Source organism: Oculina patagonica, chromosome 4, assembly GCF_052425735.1.
Source record: "Oculina patagonica isolate OP01 chromosome 4, crgOcupat, whole genome shotgun sequence".
Classification (NCBI taxonomy): Eukaryota; Metazoa; Cnidaria; class Anthozoa; order Scleractinia; family Oculinidae; genus Oculina; species Oculina patagonica.
The window spans coordinates 19360315-19385488 of NC_135761.1; the positions used below are offsets into that span (position 1 = coordinate 19360315).

A 25174-nucleotide genomic window follows, 5' to 3' on the forward strand; every position below is an offset into this window, starting at 1 on the left:
GAGCAAGAAGCAACGTAAACAGCGGTCGAGAAAACCCACAATGCTTTTCGAAGTTGAAATTAAAAATGGCGGACATGTTGGTCGCATGCAATGCAACTTTGACGTAAATTTTGAGGACAAATTCAACTGTGGAATTCATATTTAAGTTTCTTCATGGGAGAGGATTGACGTTTGCTTTTAAGCATCTTATCGAGTAGCCTTCAAAAGGTTAAACAACATGGCGGAGTTATCGACCTGGGTTTCTGATAAACTGCATGATGTTCTGGGTTTTTCTGACAAATACACGGTTGAATACCTCATCGGGCTCGCCAAAAACTCCACAAGTCCCGAATCCCTCGTGCAGCGAGTATCAGAAGGTTTAAACGTCGATAATAAGATGGCGTCCTTCGCTGTGGAGCTGTGGTCTAAACTGCCTCGAAAGACCCAGCCGGCAGAGCACCCGTACAGGGCAAAAGAACGAGCTCTTATTGAACAGAGGCAGAAATTTACAGGTTATGCCTTGATTTCCGACGACGATGAAGACGAAGAACAACTAATTCAAGCTAAGGAATCGAAAAAGGATAAGAAACGGAAGCACCTGAGAAGGAAAACAGAAACTTCCAGCTCAGATGAAGATTCTCCTGCTGTAGGTACAGAGAAAGAGACTCGGAATGAGTCTGACTCTGATGAGTGGGAAAAGGAAGAAGAGGAAAGAAGGAAAGACTTGCAAGAGCGGGACGCGTTTGCTGATAGGCTAAAAAAACGGGACAAAGACAAGACAAGAAGTATTATGGAGAGATCTGACAAAAAGGTATTGTTAAAGTGTTCCAATTGAATTATTATATATTACTGGGTAAGATTTCAATACACGCATTGCTTCATACATGTAACTTGATTATGTGTACCTTTTGAAACTGTCCATTTTTTCTCACACTACTTAATAATAATAATAATAATAATAATAATAATAATAATAATAATAATAATAATAATAATAATAATATTTATAATAATAATAACCATACTTAGTATGTACTTTACATAAGTCTCAGTGTGTTTACATGTACAATTGCTTGAGACACACACACAGAAAGTCCAGGCTGCATTCCGTGTACACGCCGTGCCAAAGATATGCCAAATTGTTTTATAGGTCTATGCCAAGGTCCTTTATATTCTTACCTAAAATACAATGTAAGTCATCTGTACACCAGTTCAAAGGTTCTGACTACAGTCTTACGCCAGCACGCTGCACAATTTTGAAATCCCCACCGAAGATCTTTGACGTAACCTACGTAGAATGCAGCCTGGCAGAAAGTAATCATGCATACTAACAAAATCAAATAGTACAAAATGTACATGTATGCATTATTGCAGAAGTACATGCATGTGTTTGTGTGGAAATTTTTACCATTAAAGTAATGTGGCTAAATGTAATATTAGTTAAACACAAAACTACTGGTCATTGGTCCCTCATGTGGTGGGCAAATAGGGTCACTGGGGAGTTGCACAGGGGCCTTTGCAGTTTTACAGCTCACCCTTTAAAGTCAAATCATTTTATGTGCCTTCTTGCACATCATTTATGATTATGAGAGAACTCTGGGAATAGGGTAAACTACCGGTTGTAAATTGTAGGAATTAAAGAGGGTTTGAGAGAAGGGTTGCTTTTGAACTTGAGATTGCATTTGACTTGATTAAATCTTTTTGTCCCAAGGGGAACCTTGTAGGTATCCACTGTATAGTTAATGTTGCTGCAGTGATCTTGCAAGAATCCTTACTTACAAGGCGAAAGAATGAGCTTTGCTTGAACAGGGGCAGAAATTCATGGCTTACGCCTTGGTTTCGGATGACTATGAAGACAAAGAACAAATGATCAACAACTCTGATGAATTCAAAATGGCACTGCCTGATTGGAATCATATTCAAGTGGGGACGACTGTGCACTAAGTTATCTTTTACAGGTGTATCTTTTTTTCGATTGGCGAAATCACAAGGAAAACATCAACACATTTGTTAAGAATCTAAAATAACTCTTTAAAGCTTCAGTTCAAAAGCTAATTTTAAGTTTCACTAAACTGTTGTTGTTCACAGTTTGACCCTGCCTTGATTTTATGGCGGTAAAAGATTCCTTCAAGCAACCCCATTTGAAGTCAAAATACTTGTAGAAAAAATCATTGCAAGATTGATTTAAGGAATGCCCCCCATTAAGAGTAAGAGCATTAAAGATGTTAACTATTGTCTTTTTGTCCACCAAAGGCATTTGAGGAGGCAGCAAAAAGACTCAAAATGGATGAGGAGGATAGGAAGAAAATGGTAAGCAAAGCACATAAAATTATAGGCCCCCACCCTGTAAATAAGCCCCCAAATCTCAGACACAAAAATTCTTCAGAACATAAGACCATGGGCTATTACTAGTGATAACTTTTAAAGAAAAATGAAACTGCATGTACATGTAATTCTTATTGTAATGTTTGCTTTGTATTTTACATCATAACAGTACACACAGCCAGAGCTGGTTGCAATTATGATGATGCCATGACAACATCAAAATTATGGACACAAAGTGGACATATCAAAATTTCCACAAAGGATGAGTGAACAGCTACTAAAGGGGTCAAATTACGAAAAAACCTCAAGGAGGTGGCATCCCCCAGTACCTCCAAGGGTTAAATAATGCACAATCTATAATTATTCTACTTTTTTGAGCAAACATACATTTGTACATGTAACACATTGTTTAATTCCATCTTCAGGTTCCTGATCTTAGGAAAAAATCTCGCAGAGAATATGTCAAGAAACGAAGGGTTGACAAGCTCGAAATGCTACAAGAGGATATCCGTGATGAGGATTATTTGTTTGAAGACAGTCAGCTCAGTAAGAGGGAAAAACGAGACAGAGAATACAAGAAAAAGGTCTTCAGTTTAGCTGTAGAACATGCTAAAGCTGGAGAACTGCAGAAGGTGCAGCGATATGAAATGCCGCAGGAAAATCAGAAACCTGCCAAGTATGATGACACGACAGTTGAAGAATTGGGGCCTAACTATGAGCAGAAAAAATGGGAGGAGGACAAACTTGGTTATGCTGTTATGAAATTTGGTGCCAAAGATGCTAGAGATAAAAACAAGGTACATGTACATGCCATGATTGTGGGTGACGCGGTGACCTTGTGGTTAGTGCGCTGGACTCTGGATCGAGCAATCCAGGGTTTGAGCCCTGGCCGGGGTCATTGTGTTGTGTTCTTGGGCAAGACAATTTACTCTCATAGCGCCTCTCTCCACCCAAGTGTATACATGTAAATGGGTACCGGTGACTTTAAGGCTGGATGGTGTCCTTGTGATGGACTATCATCCCATCCAGGGGGGAGTAGAAATATTCCTACATGTATGTAGTTGCTTTGTGCTACGATAAGCGATAAGCTCTGGCCTGATGGTCCACTAGGCTCATATGGAACTTTTACATTTACATGTACCTTACATGCCATGATTGCTTTGAAAAATGTACATGTACTGTACATTTCATTGACAGTTCATTCATTGATTTACTTTCATTGAAGAAAGCAGCTACAGCTGTACATGTAATTAAAAGCTCATGCAGTGGTGGGACATTGATGGAAGTTGATGCATGTACATATGCACAATGTTCATGTATGTTGTGGCTCAATTTTTACCCTTGGCACAATCTGGTATTTTTCCTTTTTTTATATCCATTATCGTGTATTACCATACATCAGATCAAAGGAAAATACCAGATTCTACCAAGGGAAATATTGAATTACAACTATGAAAATAAATATAAAACAAAGGGAAATACCAGATTGTACCAAGGGTAAAATTAAAACTACAACAAAGTGCTACTGGGCATGTCCGTTATACCCTTCAAGGGTGAAAAATAATAGCTATGTTTGGTTACACCCTAGGGTGTTGTACTTCCCACATCTAAAGTACATACATGTAGTGCCTTAACATACATGTAGCATTTACATGTACATGTATCTATTTGTAGTAAGTAAGTAAATCATTATCATCGTCATCATCATCATGCTATTAGGTACATAAGGTGGTCGCTTCCTCAATCTAACACTCTCTGTTCCCTGCCATTGCATTGGCTACACTCTTACTCTACATGTTTACAAAATGACTTTTTGTGTGGTTCCAGAAAATGTCAATACTATCCCCTCAGAAGGGATTGGAAATTCCTGGAGGTGGGAGGGGTCTCAAAGGCCAAAAACCTTAAGGAAATGTATGAAGCTTAATTGTGGGAGGCGCGGTGGCCTAATGGTTAGCGCGCTCGGCTCCGAGTCGAACGGCCCGGGTTCGAGACCTGGTCGGGGCGCTGCGTTGTGTTCTTGGGCAAGACACTTTACTCTCACAGTGCCTCTCTCCACCCAGGTGTATAAATGGGTACTGGCGAACTTACTGCTGGGGGGTAACCCTGCGATGGACTAGCATCCCATCCAGGGGGGAGTAGCAATACTCCTAGTCGCTTAATGCTACAGAAACCGGGATAAGCTCCGGCTGTATGGGCCACTTAGGCTCGGACACAGACTTTACCTACCTTATGAAGCTTAATTGGAATTTCCAGAGGGGTGGGGACAAAAATCCCTCCCATGGGCGAGGTACATGTATGGATAATTTATGGAACTACACAATGAAGTTTTACCCTGGCTTTTTTCTCTTTCTTGGTGGCCTACCTCTAAAGTATCCCTCTTGCCCGTTGATGTTATGCCCTTTGTATGCAACTTTCTCCTGTTTATACAATGAGATTGCTGTGCATGAATTTTATTACTTTTTGTACTATGGACCGAACTAATTTACATGTTCATGTATTGAATGACTGAAATTCTAGAGCAAGGACTATGATCTTGTTGTGGATGAAGACCAAATCAATTTTGTGATGGCAGAACAGATCCCAGGGACCAAAGAGAAACAGGTGAGATTATGACTTGAGCTGTACAATCTGAAATGATGGAAAATAAGAGAAAAAATTACTGGTAAATTGTATTTTGGTGACACAGCAGACTGTACAGCCAAAAAAAATAATGTAAATTCAGACTGGGGTTATCTTCACTTTGTTAAAAAAAATAGAATGTGTACAATATTGTCAAAAATATTTAAGCTTGACTGAACATAGTTTCAAAACTAGGTTCAATAACCATAAGCTTTCCTTCAAACATCGCAAGCATTCACACAACACTGTACTATCAAAGTACATTTGGGACCTGAAAGACAACAACACCGAATTTTCAATCAAGTGGTCCATTGTCACGAGAGCAAGCGCTTACAGGGGAAACCCGTCACGCTGCAATTTGTGTCTGACGGAGAAGCTCTGCATACTATAAGCTGACAGATCCACCCTCTTGAACAAAAGATCTGAGCTTGTTACCAAGTGCAGGCACGAAAACAAGTACTACGCGGCCAATCAGAGACAGGATCGTTCCAACCGTCCTCCATGAACGTAGTTTAAATTGTATTTCACCGCATCTAACGGCACAATCTGATGATCGCTTCGTGCGTGAAACTCTGAGTAACTGTCCGTGAAGTTTCTATCTTTAATTATTGTAAGCGCTGTTACATGTACTGTATTTCTTTTAAAAATGTGAAACTTTAATTAAAAACAGATTTTAATTAATTTTTACAGGAACCAGAGATGAATGAATACAAGCAGAAAAGATTAACAATTGAGGAGGTAAACTAGCTAATACATAATATAATTAATAATGTTGTATTAATATTAATAATGACTTAACCACCCAAGAGTGTCAAAGTAGAGCTTTGACAAGCTTTTAATAATCATGCTTTCCAATTCTCCTCTCTCTTGTCTGAATGGTTAAAAACACACCAACTGAACGGCCGCAATGAACTTGAAATTGCAGATAAGTATCAGGAACCCAAAATCTTGTGCAGTACAACTAGGTATTCTGTAATACAAAGCTCATCACATGTTTCTGAAAGGTGATCTATCTCAAGAGTCCCTAATATTTAACCTATGGGCACTAAAGTTTGTAACTATGGATTGTTACAACTCATGCTATTAACCCTCGGACATACAAAGGGGTGGGGGGGGGATACGATGGTGGGGATATGAGTTTGTTGTACATCCGGGGGTTAAAAATACAGGTAAATAAAACTTCCGCCTTTTTGTATTTCTACTCGTGCTTCATGCAAAATAGTATGTTACAATAATGTATAGTGTACTGTTTGTTGTTTGTTTCCAGACTAAAAAAAGTTTACCAGTTTATCCATACAAAGAATCCCTTATTCAAGCAATTAGAGAACATCAGGTAAACAACACCACCTGACCACCATCACCACCACCACCACCAACAACAACAACAACAACTAAGAAACAAATGGGCGTACCTGTACTTTAAAGTAACTGACAGAGGATTATCAACTTTTTTATTAGTTATTTTATGATGCTAAATTAATACTTGATGGCTAGTGAAAGAAGCAACTGATTTTTTCTCTTGAAACCTTTCAAAATGCACTTACAGTACCGCTCAAAAGTAAGTTACCACCATCTTCCGAGAATTCTTGTCTCTCGAGATGAGACACTCGTCTCGCGAGATGCTTAAAAAAAAAACTGCAAGTACATTGGCTCTAACTTCTTTGGAGATTTTAATGACCTATTGTTACCATACATGTAGAAACAATAAACAAGCGAACATCGCCTAGCAAATGATAACCAGCAGGGCTCAAAATAACGGCCGGTCAAAGGACAATGTCCGGCCAAAATGACGATTTGTCCGGACAAAATTTTGGTTGGGCGGTCATTTTGACCGGTCACGTACACGACTTTCAAATAAATAACACACAAAAAAATTTATTCGCAGTATGTCTTGACATTTTACAGTAAAATCATAAAATATCATAGCAGCAAGCTCTTGCAGTCACAAATTTGTAGAATACAGATAAGACGGTCACACGGATTTGTTAGTGGTTTGCTTAAATAAAAACAGGAAACATCCACGTCTGTAAATACGCTAAACAGACAACAATGAACATGGCATCAATTAACGTCTGCTATTAATACTATTTAGTGTTCGGTAGTAAAGACCAGTAAAGTGCTAACAACCAAGATCGCCTCCACCCGTAAGTCGTTAAATAATGTAAAACTTGCAGAGTAACATAAAATTACGGCTACTGAGCATTTTGTTTTATGTAGAGTAGAACGCAGAAGAAATGGAAATTAAACGAACATAATAAAATGACACATTTAGCGATCAAAACATTTAAGCTTAAGCCTTATTAATACTCTTTAACAACGAGTGTTTTAGCTTATGAGGCGAAATTTTTGGCAGAATAGGCTATTGCTTCAAAGAAAATACTCAATATTTTGACCGGTCAAAAACGAGACATGACCGAGCAAAAATTGATTTGGCCGGTCAACATGACCGGTCAGTATCCAAAAATTATTTTGAGCCCTGACCAGTCATTAAAGACAGATAATGCGACGTTTGATATGTCGACTAGACAAGCAAGTTCTTTATTCATGTTTCTTCCTCAAATATCGATTGAAGTACATGTACAGTAGGTGCACTCGAAACCAAAAGTCTTATTCGCAGGTACTGTGAAACCTCAATTTAACAAACCCCTTCATAAGTGTAACAAAGTCTTCAGTAAAACAGATGATATTCTTTGCCCCAATAATAGTAAAATATTATTAAAAAGGAATTATAGCGAATGTTTTATTTTAATTTGTTATTTTTTTATTTTTTTTGTGAGTCCCTTGGCCCTCAGTTATATTAAGGTTCCACTGTATACATCACAGACATTGTTTACTTGCAGGTGATAATTATTGAGGGAGAGACTGGATCGGGAAAAACAACACAAATACCACAGTTCCTACATGAAGCGGTATGTGCAATGTGCATGTAATACTTAACAATTTTTTCACAAGCGTGCGTTGGATATGAGATTGTAGATAACCAACGAGGGGCATAGCGCTGAGTTGGCTATAACAATCTCTCATCCAACAAGTGCGAGTGGAATAATTTTTTTATTAAAAACGCCCAAAAAATTGCAATTATTTGAGCTCCCCAGCTGTTTTCGTTGACGCATATCAGTTACCATATTTGTGGTCAACGGTATATGAGCTCATATACCATTACCTGTTAACCAATCAAAACTCAGGAATTGCAATATACCATTGCTTGTTTTTAATAATATAACATAGTCACTTGTGTTTAATGGATGTCAATTTCTGTATTTTATGCAATACATGTAACTATATAGTTTTATATAGCCTTTAAATCAAAGGAAAACTCAGTTTACAGTAAACTGAGAAGTTGAAAGGAAGGCTATGAATAAAGGAGATGGAGGTAGCTAGGGGCGCTTTCCATTCGACCAAAAATTCTGGTTTGAGTTTCCGGAAAATTCCAGTGGCAAATGGAACAGCATTTTCCCACTTTTCCGGTTGACTGCACTGAAGACAAAACAAAATTTGCATATGATCAGGTAGTGCGTCTAATATGGAAATTTCTACGGTGCATTAAAATAATGCACTGTGGCCAGTTTCCTGCACATATAACTCGATATTTTTGCAAATAAAAAGCATTCCGAGAACTGAAAATAAACGCCATAAATGACATCGTGGCCACAAATACAGGGACCTTTAAAAAGGCACACTACAAGCCACAAAAACGTCGCCAACCCAAAAAGTTTAATGAGTAAAACAATGGCGTAGCCTACACGCACGTTATAAATACAGTGTATGTGTACATTTCTTTGCTGCCGCCTGCAAAACATCAACGAAAAACAACCGAGTTCACCTGAATTTTTTGTTTGGAGTTTCAAGAATGCTTCCTTAACACATGTAACAGTTACTGCTTTCAGCTGCACAAGTCGCTAACTTTTCTGCCGAAGGAACTAAAGCTGAGTGTAAAATGGTAGCTTTTTCCAAAATTTCCGGAAAAGAGGGCAACCTCGCAAGGTAGACCCAAATTTTCGAAAACAATTTCCGGCAACTTTCGGTTCCATTTGATTTTGCTTCTGGAATTTCCGGGGTTTTCGGTTGAATGGTTTGCATTTCGGAAAGTCAACACTTTCCGGATTTTCTGGAAACTTTCCCAGGAAATTTCTGTACCATTCGTCCTTGTTCCGAAATTTCCGGAAATTTTGGTCTAATGGAAAGCGCCCTAGCTGTTTTCTAAATTTTTGAGGTGATTCACATGTGACTCAGCCACTTTAATCCTGTGTTAGTTGATCCATGTGCAGAAGCATTTTGATAAAGCTTTTTTATCATTGTGGGGTAATGGTTAGTGTGCTGGACTCTGGCAAAACTGGGATAAGCTCCCACCTGATGAGCTTCTTGGCTTGAACGCAGACTTTTTTTTGTCATAGCGGCACGCGGCCAAAAGGTTCGTCACGTCAGCTTTGTGACGTCTACTTGTTTGATGAATTTTCAAGATGGCTGAGAGTGCGACATTTCGGCAGCAAAAAATGACGGAAAATTTTTTTTCGGACAAATTTTAACTATGAATCCTTTATCGAAACATATCAACGAAAGAAAAAAAGCCAATAAAAGATTTCGTGTCATATACACTTTAAAACAGATCTAAAAATATAAAAGGATACTCTAAATTTTCGATTGCCTTCTGCGGTTTTCTTCAGAGAATGATGGATTTTGCAAGGTTCGCAGAATTCTAATAAGTTGCATTGACGTTATTGTTGCCTCCCTGGGGAGCAACTAGCGATGCGTAAACCCTTGGGAAGGGTGCTCTTTCGTTTATAGTGTTTTTGTCGAGGAAAGAATGTGAAGACTCCAGAAACAGTCTTTTGTTCTTGCTGCTTTCACCTGTTTCAAGAATTTCGGCGTAACTTGGATGTATGTCATGGCCGATTTCTGCATGATGTTTAATCGCGGAGGTGATATTTCCATTTGGTCTTGCCTAGTCATGGTTCTGTGTTTTTTATTATTATCAGCAGCACGGAATGAATTGTAGGGAACTGTTTGTATATGTTATTGTGGTTGTATTGTAAATGATGCAAGTACATGTAGTGATAGTAAATAATAAAGATGGTAAATTTTAAGCTCGGTAATAAATAATAAAGATAACTATGTTCTACATGACACGAGCATGGGACAAAGAAAAATTCTGAGTCCCTGACGGGAATCGAACCCATGGCCTCCCAGAATACATTCATAATGTAGTGTACTGTTGGCAAAAGGTGTTGTTTTATTATCCCAGCTTACAGTATAATTTATGAGATATGTCGCCCAGTATTGCAAAACATACAGTTGTGTTGCAATTTTCCTTTGTTTACATACTTTTATTAATAGATAAAAAAAAGTTTAAGCCACACCATGCAATTCTTTTTGGAACCGTGACACAAATTTGCATGTAAGACTGACTAATTTCAGCTAATTAATTACTATTATTTTTGCTTCAGGGTTTTACTAAAGATAAGATGAAAATTGGGTGTACACAGCCTCGACGTGTTGCAGCAATGAGTGTAGCAGCAAGAGTATCTGAAGAGATGGGTACAAAACTAGGAAATGAGGTGAGTGTAAAACAAAAAATCATATTTCCCACTGGTTAGCTTAGTTCCTTAAAGATGATTTCCAGTCCGTACTGCGCAATCTCCGCCTGCAATGTTTGTGAGTCTCACAAACAGAAGAATGTTTACTAGCAAATCAGGGACAAAACTTACCTTTTTCTTCATTATTAATGCCAGATATCTTTGCAAAACAATAATAACGAGTAAAAGAAGCTCGACGGTATTTTAAACGGACGTTTTAGCTCATAGTGAATTCTTGAACAAAACGATCCGTGATGGCGAACTAAAAAACTTCATGTACGCTATCACCGAAGTGTAACGTTTCAACGAATTCAAAACAAAAAATAATGAAAAAAAAACCCTGAGTCTGCGCAGTCCTTCAGGTGGGGTATAGTGTCAGATTTCTCACTGCTATTTACCTTTTAAAAGTAACTAAAAGTGGGAGTTCATAAGAACTACATGTACATCTGGTACTCTCTATTTTGCATCTACCATAGGACTTTAGAGATGATTCCTTGCTTGATTTGGCTGACCCCTTATTATTTCCTATATTAAAAAATACAAATTGTTTTGTTCAAAGCAAGGAGTTTTGAAATTATTGTTTCTAAGCTGAGGTGGCCTGTATGAAAATCATGACCAAAGTTTTATTCCCTATCAGTCGTGTGAACAGTTCAGCCCATCAGGCAAACGATAGAGAAATATCCCGTATTTACCCGTGTATAAGTCGTCCTTTATTCACCAAAAAATCGGTCCAAAAAATCGCCCTCGACTTATACATGGGTCAAAATTTTCGACCCAAGCACCAGTTAAATAAATTCTGCACAATTAGCATAACATTTATACATTTCGCCGATAAAAGGTTAAAAATAAAACTTAAGGTAAAAGCTGTTAAAAATTGATTTAAACGTACTGTTCGATCATCATCAGACTCTGATGATGATCGAACAGATCGAAAACGTTTAGAATCAATTTTTAACAGCTTTTACCTTAAGTTTTATTTTTAGCATAACATTTGTTTTTATATGTCAACAAACATCAAATAAACAACAGTACAGGTTACGATATCCATTCCCTTTGCAATCTGTGTCGTTAATTTTGCAGTAAGTATAGCGGTTAAGTGGGAAAGAGCACAGAGTACAAACGTGACTGCAGAGAGCGAGACCAAAAATGGCCTTTTGTACAGTATGGCCGTACAGGTGTAGTTTAAGCATCAGCATGTTCATGTATAATACTTGCATCTAGAACGTGATTCAATTTGTTTTTAGGTTGGGTACAGCATACGATTCGAAGACTGTTGCTCAGAGCGTACTATTATCAAGGTCAGGCACTAGTGTTAGAGCTTCTTTGTTTGTGACAATGTGTACATTTTTACATTCTTGCTTTGATTTTCAGTGAAGAGCATCTGTTTTGAGCATTTAGTGTACATGTACACATGTACCTGCAGGGCTTTGCTCTTTATTCTGTTCCAAGTGTTCTGTTATTAGTGTAGTCTTGACTTCCAGTAATAATTATGGGGGGGCGGGGTGGTGGGGGGGGGGGGGGGGGGGAAGTGGTGTGACAGGAACACTACGGGAAGTGTGAGAAATAGATGTTGGGAAGCGGGATTTCAAAGGTGGCGAAAACAGAGAAAAATAAAGGTACATTCTACAAGATTGGAAGATTGGGTAATAATTTATTTCGCAAGAGAGAAAGGCATGTGAAGCAGAAAGTTGAGACCCCCGTGTCCCCTCTATACATTAATGCTTTAATGCTGCAGTTTATGATGAATGAAGTAAAATAATATTATTAGTCGTGGCTTTTATTGTTGTTATTATAAAGAAATGCAACGCGGCTTAAATTTCCTCTAATTTACAAAACAAGTATTATTTGAGATTAAGTTAACTAAATTGCCGCTATGTTGTTCTAATGTTTGATTCTGTACATGTAGATCTTGACCTATGATCAAATCAGAGTAACGTAAGTTAACTTCTCATCTGTACATCTGTAATTGTAACACTGTACATCTCCTGTTCAACAGTACATGACTGATGGAATGCTTCTGCGGGAGTTCTTAGGTGAACCTGATCTTGCTGGCTACAGGTTTGTATTAAAATTGCAGTGAGTTGCCTTCCGCACACTAGAGCAACTAGTAGCCAGCGTAGCTTGGCGTTCTAGTCAGTCGGGGAGAGCGAGAAATCACGCGCGCGACTAGAACGCCGAGCTACGCTGGCTAAGCAACTAGCTGCGCTATTCACCTCACGTGCCCGTTTGCTCAGCCATTTACTCACTGCACATTTTCACTACAGACAGTGAGGAAAGTGCTTAGCAGGTTTGATTTGGAAGCCGCCATGTTGAATCACGTGAGCATTCTACGTGAGTTTATTGGTCAGTTGATATTTCTGGCTGAGCAAGTTTCTTATGTCTCCCGCACACGTTGAGGATTTCGCCCCCGAGGCAAAAAATATCAAACACGATAGATATTTTCCTCAAAGCCTCGCTAGGCAAAATTCTCACGAAAAATGTCCGCACACGAGAGAAATCTGCTGAGCAAACAGGCACGCGAGGCGGTTGGCTCAGCTAGTTGCTCTAGGGGGGGTTACAGTGCATATGTTGTGGTTCAACTTTGCCCTTGGTAAGATTTGGTATTTTCCTTTGTTCTGGTGTATGGTAAAATATGATAATGAATATAAAGGAAAAGAAAATACCAGATTATACCGATGGTAAAATTGTACCGCAACACATACAGTGTGCATGTATGTTAAATTGTTTCTTGGTTAGGGAGTTTCCATGTTTAGGATTTTGGTGTGTTTTTACTGAGCTTATTTGTACTAAAAAAGTATTACAAGGTGTTTCAGTCAATCGGAGCGAAGAACGTTCCTTTCTTACAAATCAGATGAAAAGCCAAAAACATTCGGATTTTCGGATTTTTTCCAGTGCTTGTATTCTGTGTGGTTCATTTCGCTGTTTGAACCCGAAGTGCCTAGTACTGTGAGTTTTCCGCTTTCTTCACCTATTTCCGTTTTTAGTTTGCTTCTAATTGTCATTAAGCTGTTTGTGGCTAATGTGATTGTCTTCTGCTATCTTTCCCGCGCTTTTTAGTGCTTGACTTTCTTCGAGTTCTGATTGGTTATTGTGACTGTCGTGCAACTTTTCCCGCGCTTTTAACTGATTGAAGTTTTTTTCATCAGGTTGTAATTATTACTGAGAGCAGTTTTGATTTGGTTTCTTTGCTTCTGAATTTCTACGTTTAGTGATCGGTTTTTCCTGCCATTTTCTCATTCAATCAGAAGTAAAAAAAACAAACCAAAACCAAAAACAAACAGCAAAAACAATTGTAACTCACTTGTCCTTTTTTGCAGCGTTAGTGATTGCACCCGTGACTTTCCCGCGCTTTTTGCAGGCTGTTCTTAGAGATTATCGCTCGTTTCACCACTTTTGTGGGGCCTTGGTGTAAGTAGCTCCATAGTAGTTAAAAACAACTTTAATCCAACTGCATCTTTGTTTTGGTCTGTTGTTATTTTCAGTGTTCTTATCATTGACGAGGCCCATGAACGCACCCTGCACACTGATGTGTTATTTGGCTTGGTGAAGGACATCGCCCGTTTCAGATCAGATCTTAAACTCCTCATATCCAGCGCGACTTTGGACGCGGACAAATTCTCTCAGGTAGGTTTATGAATGAGGAAATATCGCTATATCGTGTCGGGAAATAACGTAAAAGTACACAACACAACACAAACACTCATTTATGCCATTAAGAATTTTACTAAAATTTTATCAAAATATCCGGCGATATTATATACAATACATCATTATAATATTATTTTGTTTTGTTTTTTCTTCCAGTTCTTTGACGATGCACCCATCTTTAGAATCCCGGGTCGACGTTACCCTGTGAATATTTATTATACAAAGGTAAGTGGATGGCTTTGTACACTATTGGCAAGGAAATCTAACTCAGACGTTCTCAATTGAGAATAACGTGGAAGTCCTTCACATGGAATGAACAACAAAGGAAGCAAACTTCCGTTATCATCTTTGCGAAAAAGGATAGGGGAGCTGCTTTCACAGGTCACTATCTTCTGTTCACAAGTATAGGTTTTTTTTATGATTGATGTAAAATCAGAACCAGTGTTGTCACATCTGGCTAATCACAACAAACACAAGTAACGCCATGAAGCAATCACAACTCAAAGCAAACCGGTACCAAGCATGAAATTTTCGCGACACGTTAATTTCGCGATTTTAAGGTGTGCATATTTCGCGACACTTAAATTTCGCGATTTTGCGGAAATTTTGTATTTTGAATCACTTTAATTTCGCGTTTTTGAGTATAAGAAACAAGTTACATTTCCTTGGCAATAAAATATTATTTAATATTCCCTTAAATTAAATAAAATGACTTCATCAAAGGAACAGTAACGTCAAAATTAAGAAATACGAAAGGGCGGGCCTAAATCTCGGCAATAGCAACAATAGAGCAGTTTTTACAGTGTCTACAAGTAGATCATGCTTGTACGTGACTTGTCGTTCTTGAGTTAATTGATGACAACATCCATTTACATTGAAAATTCCTTTCTTTAGTGGTACTAAATTTATTCTATTTTGATTATTGACATACCGGTAATGTGAGTCACTTAATTTTCGCGTCATTTTATGTTCGCGACACTTATTGTTCGCGTCACTTTAATTTCGCGATTTTTTTGGAATCGCGAAATTCCCGAAATTAACGTGTCGCGAAAATTTCATGTTATAAGGTAACTAGAGCCAAGGGCGGGTAAATTCCTGCAAGACAAGTCATGAGTTGTGTTGAGTTTCGTTGGTTGACAAGGAAAAAATACAAAATAATGCTCGATCTGGTTGTTTCGAGCACATGCCATTTTTTTTAACCAATCCTTGTTCAACAAATGCCAGACCAGCAATAGCAAATGGTACTGCCAACAGTCATTGAAACCCGCTCTTCACAAGTAAGTTTTTAAATTGACTTAAATTCTCTTACTCTGTACCTTCTTAATTTAACTCTCCCCAGGCCCCTGAAGCTGATTATCTGGAAGCTGCTGTAGTGACCGTGTTACAGATTCACGTGACCCAGCCGCCTGGTGACATCTTGGTATTTCTAACTGGTCAGGAAGAGATCGAGACATCAAATGAGCTACTGCAAGAAAGGACACGGAAACTGGGCTCTAAGATCAACGAACTTATGATTCTTCCCATCTACGCCAACCTTCCATCGGATTTACAAGCCAAGATTTTTGAGCCCACCCCTCCTGGAGCAAGAAAGGTAGTGTAAATGGGCGATCTGAGAACTGTTATTAGAAATAGCTTAAAATTACATGTAAAAAATAACGTCACAAGGCAAAAATACAGGTATTCTTCCAAAACAAAGTACAGAAATTGCGAAATGCCGATCAAGTTTTAGGTTTGTTGGCTTTCTTGCTTTAAAAGGGACTGTTAAATACAAAATGTAGGCACAACAAGGAGGGGGAGGGGGGGGGGGGGGAGCAATTGGAAAAGTGGTGGCTCAAAACTGGCTCCTCAAAACTGATGACCCACCCCTGATCGAAGGTTGAAAATTACATGACCGACAGCCAGCCCTGTTGAGCGTTTTTATTCCACGTATTTTAAACTCCATACAATGTCTTATAGAGCGCTCAAATTCTCAACAGCCTAAATTGTAAGATAACACCGCGTACTTCAGGTTAGTCACGGCCAATCCATACGCTTACATGTACAAAAATCATAATATTCGATCGAAGTGTGAGTTTGGGAGGCCTAGGGTTTTATTTTATTTTTTTCGGTCGTTAATGCAATCATTTTTGTTTGACAGGTTATTCTGGCGACAAATATCGCCGAGACATCTCTGACGATTGATGGCATAATTTACGTCATTGATCCTGGATTCTGTAAACAAAAGAGCTACAACCCGCGAACAGGAATGGAGTCCCTTGTGGTCACACCCATATCAAAAGTAAGTCATCTGGAAGTGATTGGTATTCTTCATAGTTTAGTCTCGTGACAGGATTAGAAAGGGGAAAGAAATGGGAGAAAACGAGTTATCTCGTTTCACGATTTACATTGCTGGTCGTGCTGACCAACAAAATGTAAATGAATTGCACTTATCAAGTTGGAGATAGAACAGGAACTACATCGCGGTTAGCTAAAGTAGCTGATGTTTTGGGGGTGTCAGCCCTTTGTCAGTATCTACCCAAGCGCTTTCTGGTTTTATTATTTTTATTACAGTATCAGTTCTTTTTAAACACTGAAAAGTAATTTGCTGTTACTGTTCTTTATACACAGACTTGTTTATAGCGTGTGTTTCAAGTAATATATCAAACACAAGAGACAGTGTTTCATCGGGATATCCAAACACCGAGAAGAGAGTTGAAAATACGACGCGCAGCGGAGTATTTTTGATGAAATTCGAGGTGTTTGGATCCGATAGCTGATGAAACACTGTCTCGAGTGTTTGACATAAATATCGTCTCAAACGAAACAAATACTACGGGGTAAACGGAGAAATAAAATAGTAAATATTAGTATGCTTATTAAGACCAGGTCTCCAAACCTCCTTAGCCTTCACGGTTATGATTTTCTTTGTTTTAACTTGACGAATAATTAATGAGTTTGAGAACTGACATAGTTCTAACTACATTGTAACTGCCGTTGTTATAATCTTTGTACATGTATTTAAGGTCATTCCTTTACGGTATTGCATTGCCTACTGCGCACAATTTCACGCGTGATTAGTGCGCGTACATTTAGAAAATGGTGCCTTTTTCTAAACGTCTTGGCTCGCAGAGAGATAATCGTCGTTTTCTCGTTAACGAGTACCGAGACATATCTTTTTTTCTGAGTCTAGCAATCACTTTCTACCATTTTATTTTTACTTTTATTATTAATACTACTTTATTTATTTCTCGGAGAAATTAGCTATACCTGAGCTACACTTTTAAATCCGAGGTAAAATAAAGGTGATAAACGGTGATGTGATGTGAAGACAGTACTTGTGATAATATAATTGCTGACATTGTAAGGAATAAAGGCTATATTCAGGGTCTTCCTGCTTCTAAACGAATACCGGGACCCCCTTGAACAACCAATAGGCAAAGTTGTCAGTTCTACATGTATTTCGGTGGAATGACCTTAATCATCTCATTAAATCCATTTAAATGGCGTCTTTTCAGGCTTCAGCCAATCAGAGGGCAGGACGTGCAGGTCGCGTGGCAGCAGGCAAGTGTTTTAGAATGTACACAGCTTGGGCGTACAAGAACGAACTGGAGGATAACACGATTCCTGAGGTAACTACACCTGTATCATTCCTCGTACTGTTGTTTACATTACTTTAGTTGTTTAAATTAGCCTGTGGGAGGCTGAGAACTTAATGAGCGAACGGTTTTAATAATTGTGATTGAAAAGACACAATTCTCGATCTGAATAATTATTTCAGTGCAAGGTCATGAAACGAGTTTAGGATAAAGACCTTAATATCTATTTTTAATAATAAAGATATTTGTTAATAATAAAGATATTTTAACAGGGAGCCCACGTCACAAGAAGTGGTTTTCAGTGGGGCGCTGCATAAAATAAACTGGTTGCAAATATGATAAAAATGATTTAAAAGTAAAAGTTAAAATAGAAGATGTAAAAAGTTAGCAATTTAGGAAGTGAATGTAAGCGAACCTTAAAAAACTTATTAATAAAATGGTAAAATGTCCATTTATTTTTTCTACTTCAGAAGATACTTCAAGAAGTCACGCACTGAAAATTGCGAAGACCAAATAACCGCTATAGATCTAAACAACGCTAAATAAACTTAATAATTGTCACAAATTTAATAATTATCCTAAGCTAGGAGACTTTAACCATGATGCACCCCTCTCTTTCAAAAGGTGCCGTGCTTCTGTGCTGTCTGCTATGCCTAAAGATAGCAATGTACTGTATTTTAACTTGACCACTTTACTGTTTACAGATCCAAAGAACTAATTTGGGTAATGTGGTGCTTCTTCTAAAGAGCCTGGGCATCAACGATTTGATTCATTTTGATTTTATGGATCCCCCTCCAGCAGAAACTCTCATCATTGCACTTGAACAGCTTTACGCTCTGGGAGGACTAAATCATCACGGAGAACTCACCAAGGTATGGGGCAATGTGTGTATTTTTTGTCATTGTCAGTTTCCCTCTCAAAATGGCTTGTATTTCCAGTGTAAATTAAAAGCAAGTTATCTAAGATGACTACAGTGTGACGGGCCTTACCGTGGTCACCCAACAAACTTTTTTACTAGTGTGCTCTCGTATATATATATTATCCTTGTTTGACGAACACGCCTCCTTGCAAAGTTGAATACGATAAAATGGATACTTGTTACATTGTATTTATCAACAAAACGCAGTGAAAACGTAAAAGATTACAAGATGGCGCCTTAAAAGGTTTGTTGGGTGGCCACGGTAAGGCGCGTCGCACTGTAAAGGATCTCTGCCTCGATCTGTCTTCTAGCATGACTAGAATGACCTGTAGATCGTGGAAAACCGAACAACACATGTTTTATTATGCATAGCGTAGTTCGAGTGAAATAAAACGAAACCCATAAGGAACTGGGGATGGTTAGCAATGGCAAGGACGAAATTGGATTTCAATACGATATATACGAACATAAAAAAAATCCGAGGCTCCATGTTTTCTTGATTTTGCGACTTTTATTTTTTAAAGTTATTGACCTGAATTTTTTTAATACGCTGATTGTTTTTTTTTTCTTTTTTTTTTTCAGCTTGGACGTCGCATGGCAGAATTTCCAGTTGAACCGACCATGTCGAAAATGCTGATTGCATCAGAAAAGTACGTATAATGATGTTTTGTTGTTTGTTTGAATGTATATTTATGTTGAAAAAAAAGCTATATGTACCGTGACAATAGAATGCTACCGGGTATTAACAGGACCACTCTAAGGGTGTGCAATGCTTTAATATGTAATCGTTTGTGATGATAGATAACCTTTTTCGTCGTTCTCTTGTCTGTAATCGAGTTCAATTTATAGAATGAACAGTCTTGCAACCTTGAAGTATCTTTAATACTATGATTTTTCAATCTCGCTCTGGCTAATTTAGATTTGTAACGTAAAGTTTGTTGCCTAAGAGGATAGAAAATATTCAGTATCAGAAATTCTAGTGAACGTGATTAGGCATTCGCCCTTCAAGCTTGTTTTTCTTGCTTCAAATTGTGCTCCAAAAATGCCTTTTACCAGGTGTAAGGAAGTGTCAGCGCAAAGAAACGTTTTTTGATTTTTTTCTTAAAAAAATGAACGTGTTCAGGGTATCCTCAAAATTTTATAATTTTGGGGCCGAACAAGTGAAAGAAGTGGAATGTATTTGGGGATAGTAAGTCTGTCTCATGACATGCCCAGAGTAAGTAGGAGCCTTTAATGTCTTTTGATTTATCTTTTAGATACAAATGCGTTGAACAGATCCTGACCATCACCGCCATGTTGTCCGTGAACAACGCCATTTTCTACCGCCCCAAGGACAAAGTCGTGCACGCGGACAACGCGCGCGTGAACTTCTTTCGTCCCGGCGGCGATCACCTGACGCTGTTGAACGTGTATGATCAGTGGGTGGAGACTGGGTACTCGACCCAGTGGTGCTTTGAGAACTTTATACAGCACCGCTCCATGAAGAGAGCACGTGATGTCCGGGAGCAGCTCGAGGGGCTCATGGAGAGGGTAGAGATCGAGATCTCCTCAAATCCGAATGACTCGGTTCCTATAAGAAAGGTGAGGATTTTAGTTGTTTTTGGTGGCAAATCTTGGTGTTATCCCTGGTATTGTTTCCGATTCTCATTTCCCAATAAGCCAGTTTCAAGTTTATCAAGACCACTGAATAAAGGACACTTATGTAAAGGGTTTGTCTCAATCTGAAGTGAAATATTCCAGCAAGAAAACAGATCTGTGACAATTTTTTTGTAGAGGCGCTCGTAGAGTTCCCGATCCTCATTCTCCATTCTACAATTAGCGCGAACAATGCCCACGCTGCTAGCGTTTTCCGTTACCATGACATCACCGCGACAAGATGTTGCTTAGCAACACTCTTTGCCAAAAACCCTGTGTTCGGTCTATAACGAAAACAGGATAATAGCCTGAATGACTTCCTTTCTGTTCTCTATTGAATCAGCCCAATACATTAACTGTCGCCGTGATCATTTGACAACTGTTGCCTAAACCTGTCCCCGAAGATTACCGCGATTTGTAAGGATTCAAAGTAACCTCATTTAAGAATAATAGTTTCCAAGGTAAAGAAAGAACACCATAGATTTTAAAATATTAAACGGAATGGAAGCAACAATAATGTTCAAAACTGGAACGTTTGAGAGAGGTTACAATCGACCTACTTGCAAAATTTCAAAACACCATCAGCTTAGGTTTATTTTTTCCCGTGCATTTTTTGCCTATGCCCTAAAGCTCGGATAGTTATTCTTCCTACTTTATTAACTGTTATATAAGTAGATATGTCAGGCTGATTTTTTCTTTTGTTTGCTCGTCAGGCGATCACAGCTGGCTACTTTTACCACACAGCCAGGCTAAGCAAGAGTGGACAGTACAGGACAGTCAAACATCAACAGGTGAGTGAGATTTTATTATGTCACGCTTTGTTTTTTTTTTTTTTTGTGGAAAGCGTTGTAACCTCATATTCAGCTATCTGCACTAAGCCTCTTTGGGTTTGTTACATACATTTATAAATGTTAGGACATTTGTGTAGTAGGTTAGCTATATGGTTTCATTGCTCGATCCAGAATCAAGGGGGTCTGGTTAGAGGACCTCTCGGGGTCACTGTGTTATGTTCTTGGGCAAGACAGTTTAGCTCTGAGAGTGCGAATGTCCACCCCTGGTGTGTAAAAGGAGGGATGGACTAGCATCTAATCCAGGGGGGGGGGGGGGTGGTTAGCAATACTCCTAGCCGGTTCATACTACTGAAACTGAAGTTTACTGTTGCAGTCCAATTTGCTTTTTGACCTTGTTATAAAATAAGGCCTGGTAAAAAAGTGAATGTGAGTTGAACTCTCATTTTCATTAACGTGTTTCTTGCTTGTCTTTTTTTGCCTGCAGACAGTCATGATTCACCCTAATAGCAGCTTGTTTCAGGAGCAGCCCAGATGGGTGATCTACCACGAGCTTGTGTTCACTACTAAGGAGTTTATGAGACAGGTACATTTGTATCTTGAATATTTCTACTCACGACCTTTTTAAATCACACTTATCAGCTTTACCATTGTTAGCCTGAATAAACAGGCATCTCTTCACCCGTTTTTCCTTCGCCCTTTAAAGGCGCCTGAGATTAAAAGCAAACAAACTTCATACTGATAACGTAACTCATCATTCTGATGACGTTGTTCCCGGTACTGATGACGTAACTCATACTAAAGGCGTAACTCTTCGTACCGATGACGTAGTTCATCTTACTGATGACGTAACTCTATGTAGTCATGCACTGTGGGGTTTCTTGCTGGTTGTTCTTTTGGGAAAATTCATAACCAACCAACAAGCAGTCTGAACCACTTATAAAGTTTTTTTTTTTTTCTGGAAAGTAATGGGCTTCTCTCTCGTGGACATGAATTGAGCGCGAGAAGGGGACAGACGTCATGTCTTTTTACTTTTCTTCACTTTATCAACCTGTTTACACATTAATTCAAATATTTACTCCATTTATTGCTGTATGGACCAGACTTGGTATACATGGCGTGCGAATTTGTTGAGCCAATCAAAATGCTTAGCAAGAAAAATCATAAATTTGCTTTGTCATCTTAAAGCGAACACCAGACATCACAGACAGTGAGGTAGCAATAGTGTAGGAAGCCAATTAAAACTCGAAACAAAACGTGCGACTGATAGCAAGTGCGGGAGAGTGTTAAAAGCCGATTAGCCAAAACCAAGCGTATTTGTGATCTGATAGGTTGGAGTGCGATAAAAAGGCCCCTTGAACCTTTAGACACTTTGCATAAATGGCGTCAGTATTTGAATAACAATAAATATACACCCTAAGCCTCACATTCACGTAAAAAATAAGTTGTCTTGAAACATAAACACGAGGTGAAGATATTGTTATTCAAATATGGGCGCCATTTATGCAGAGTGTCTGTTAGAAGGCTAACCAAAGGCAGGACCAAAACCTTCAATATTTATTCTGAGAAATTTATTACAAATCATACAACGATGCTTCAACCCAAGTGCACACTGGAGGTAGCCTGTCTCTGGCGTTCGGTTATTTGAGGGACAGGGCGAAGAACGGCGATTGAAACAAATCGCCAGAACCTTTTCGCCAGTTTTTCTAGTCGCCGTTTTTGTGCTGCTCTCCAACTAACCCAACGCCTGTAACAGGACAAGGAGCGATAAACAGATTATTAATGACTATCCTCTTTATCTGAATTAAGATTATAGAAATTGAAAACAAATGGCTGCTAGAAGTGGCGCCTCACTATTACAAAGCCAAGGAGCTTGAAGACAGCTCTACCAAGAAGATGCCTAAGACAGCTGGAGTCACGAGAGAGCAGGCTAGGTCCACCACGTGATTATGGATCGCGTGACGTGTGACACCGCGTCACGCCAGAGACAATTCCAAAGATCGCTTTGTATGTCAATTTTTGTAAATATCATTTGAACATTGCAGAAGGTCTTCTGTGCCTTGCGGTTTTCAGAGTTTCGATGACTTTGAAAAGGTAAATGCTACGGGTTGTGATTTGTAAAGGAGCCTCTCCTCTCTCGCTCTTGGGGGCGGGGAGAGAGAGACCCTGGGAACGAGGTTGAAGCCTTATTTATTGGCGGATGTAAAGGATATTCCTTAGCTGGACTTATTGGTGTCAGTGGTAAAGCCTTAAGATCTGCCTATAGAGCTTCAAGATCCGGAAGAAAATGAATTTGCCCTCCTGAAGGATGAAAGCTCGCTTTTAGTCACAAAAACGAGAATCGACAGGACGCATTTAAAGCAAAGAAAAAGGGAAATATGACATTGCATGGGCATTGCTGAACAACATGAAAAGAAGACGTGTACCAGGCAAGATTGAAATATTTGTTGTGAAGATTAAACGTGGAAAAACAATAACATTATAACTTGTTCCTTGTCGAAGAAAAAATGTCATTACAAAGTATACATGTACGGGCTCTCCATCTACTTGGGTCACAATGCAGTCACCGTGGTGTTAAGAGCCTGAAAAGCGACGAACGTCAAGGTCTTTACCTTAGCGAGGAAACGTAATGTGTTGAAAGCTATATTGCTCTGAACTTGATATATGAGTACAAGTCTTTTTATGTTTTTTTTTTTTGGAATTGACAAAACAAACTTGGCCTTTAACGTTTTACGTGCCCTTGAGAAGGTGATATCTGACTTCCTTTTACCATCGCGGGGAGAAACATGCCGGTTAGTGTGTATATGTCCAAGACATTTTGTATATACAAAAAGCTCAAAATTATGAATTATCACCGTAGAAGTGTTTTTCGTGTTGTTAACCTTTATGGGTTGACATCACAATAGCTTTATCAGTCTCTCCAATAAACTATGATAATTTTATAAAGTATTCGTGTCTGCAAAACATGTGTAAACAGAGTTTAGAAGAAGCACTTAAGGACTGATTGTGTGATAATTGCTTTGCTGCTATTAAAAACAATGACAATTCCATTGGTTTCGTACACCACAAAGTTTAAAGATGAAGGGAATGTGTGAATATTTCATTGGTTGATCAGCTTTAATTAAAGCGTGTTCCCCTGATTTAGAAACAGTTGACTGTTTAACTCTGAAGGTTTAAGTTCTTCAATCGAGATGAAAAGAAATTATTCGTTTCTTCATTATTACCCATCTCGTTACTGGCTGTGGTTGAGCAAACCAGTTTAAATGATCAGAGACTTTAAAACACCTTTCAGCGGACAAACAAAGTTTTCTATGACTCTGAAGATGACCACAGCTCATGTTGACAACATGTCAGTCACTAACACCAATCTCCAGACTACCCTTATCTTGACAGTCATACTACAGAAGACAGGCAACTGATACTTCTGGGTTTAACCCTTTAAGCCCCGATAGTGTCATTTAGCACATACAGTCATTACTTGATCAGTATTTCTCCAATTAATTTGAATTTCTGCCGCCTGCATTTTAAAAACATAAAATTGTACCTCCCGCCTCTCCACCCCCCCCCCCCCCAATTTGTGACTTGATTGACCACCCCTACAACTTTTAAAACTTTTTTTCCTGATACGTATGTGGCAGGCCACATAATTAAAATTAACCACTACACTGAGAGTTTTAAAGCCATTTATTTCATTCTTCTTATTTGTTGATGTGTTTTATAAACTATACTGATCAATAACTTTCAAGTGTTGTATCATACATGGAGATCCCATTTATATTTATTGATTAAGGAAAAAAAGAAACCAGTTGCCTTGGGGCTTAAGTGGTTAAACCATTGACTTCAAATTTGCCCACAAAGTGCAATTATTGCAAGCAAAAAATAGTTCTTTTCTGGTCAGTATCAGGGCAAAAGTCAAGGAATGTTCTTCTTCATGGGTGGCAACTACTAAACAGTTATTTTTTCACTTTGGGCAAAGAATCATGGGTTCAGTCTCCACCTCCCCTCCCCCTCCCCCTTCCTTTCCCACCATCACCCCTATCACACACTTATATGCATATGAGCATAAGAGCATTTCCCAGGTTTGTCCAAGTGAAGAAAGCTTGGCTTTGCTTT

General features: G+C 38.7%; 1 protein-coding gene across 1 annotated transcript; it reads left to right on the forward strand.

The window, feature by feature from the left end:
• Window positions 1-60: 60 nt before the first annotated feature.
• LOC144651652 (pre-mRNA-splicing factor ATP-dependent RNA helicase DHX16-like) lies at window positions 61-24008 on the forward strand. The gene is made up of 21 exons (XM_078511598.1): window positions 61-790; window positions 2233-2289; window positions 2730-3101; window positions 4822-4905; window positions 5614-5661; window positions 6191-6256; window positions 7764-7832; window positions 10368-10478; window positions 11741-11794; window positions 12493-12554; window positions 13979-14120; window positions 14301-14369; window positions 15484-15735; window positions 16282-16422; window positions 17639-17752; window positions 18424-18591; window positions 19221-19288; window positions 19895-20219; window positions 20987-21064; window positions 21549-21647; window positions 22871-24008. Exons 1-21 carry the CDS (start codon window positions 218-220, stop codon window positions 23006-23008), a joined length of 3090 nt encoding a protein of 1029 aa, XP_078367724.1. The 5' UTR covers window positions 61-217; the 3' UTR covers window positions 23009-24008.
• Window positions 24009-25174: the final 1166 nt, after the last annotated feature.

What these genes read in the sequence shown, in the direction of transcription:
- LOC144651652 (XM_078511598.1), top strand. Translation starts at nt 218, where the DNA reads ATGGCGGAGTTATCGACCTGGGTTTCTGATAAACTGCATGATGTTCTG. An exon ending in TGGTCACACCCATATCAAAA is followed by an intron (nt 16,423 to 17,638) that starts GTAAGTCATCTG and finishes GCGTCTTTTCAG; the next exon opens with GCTTCAGCCAATCAGAGGGC. An exon ending in CTAAGGAGTTTATGAGACAG is followed by an intron (nt 21,648 to 22,870) that starts GTACATTTGTAT and finishes ATCTGAATTAAG; the next exon opens with ATTATAGAAATTGAAAACAA.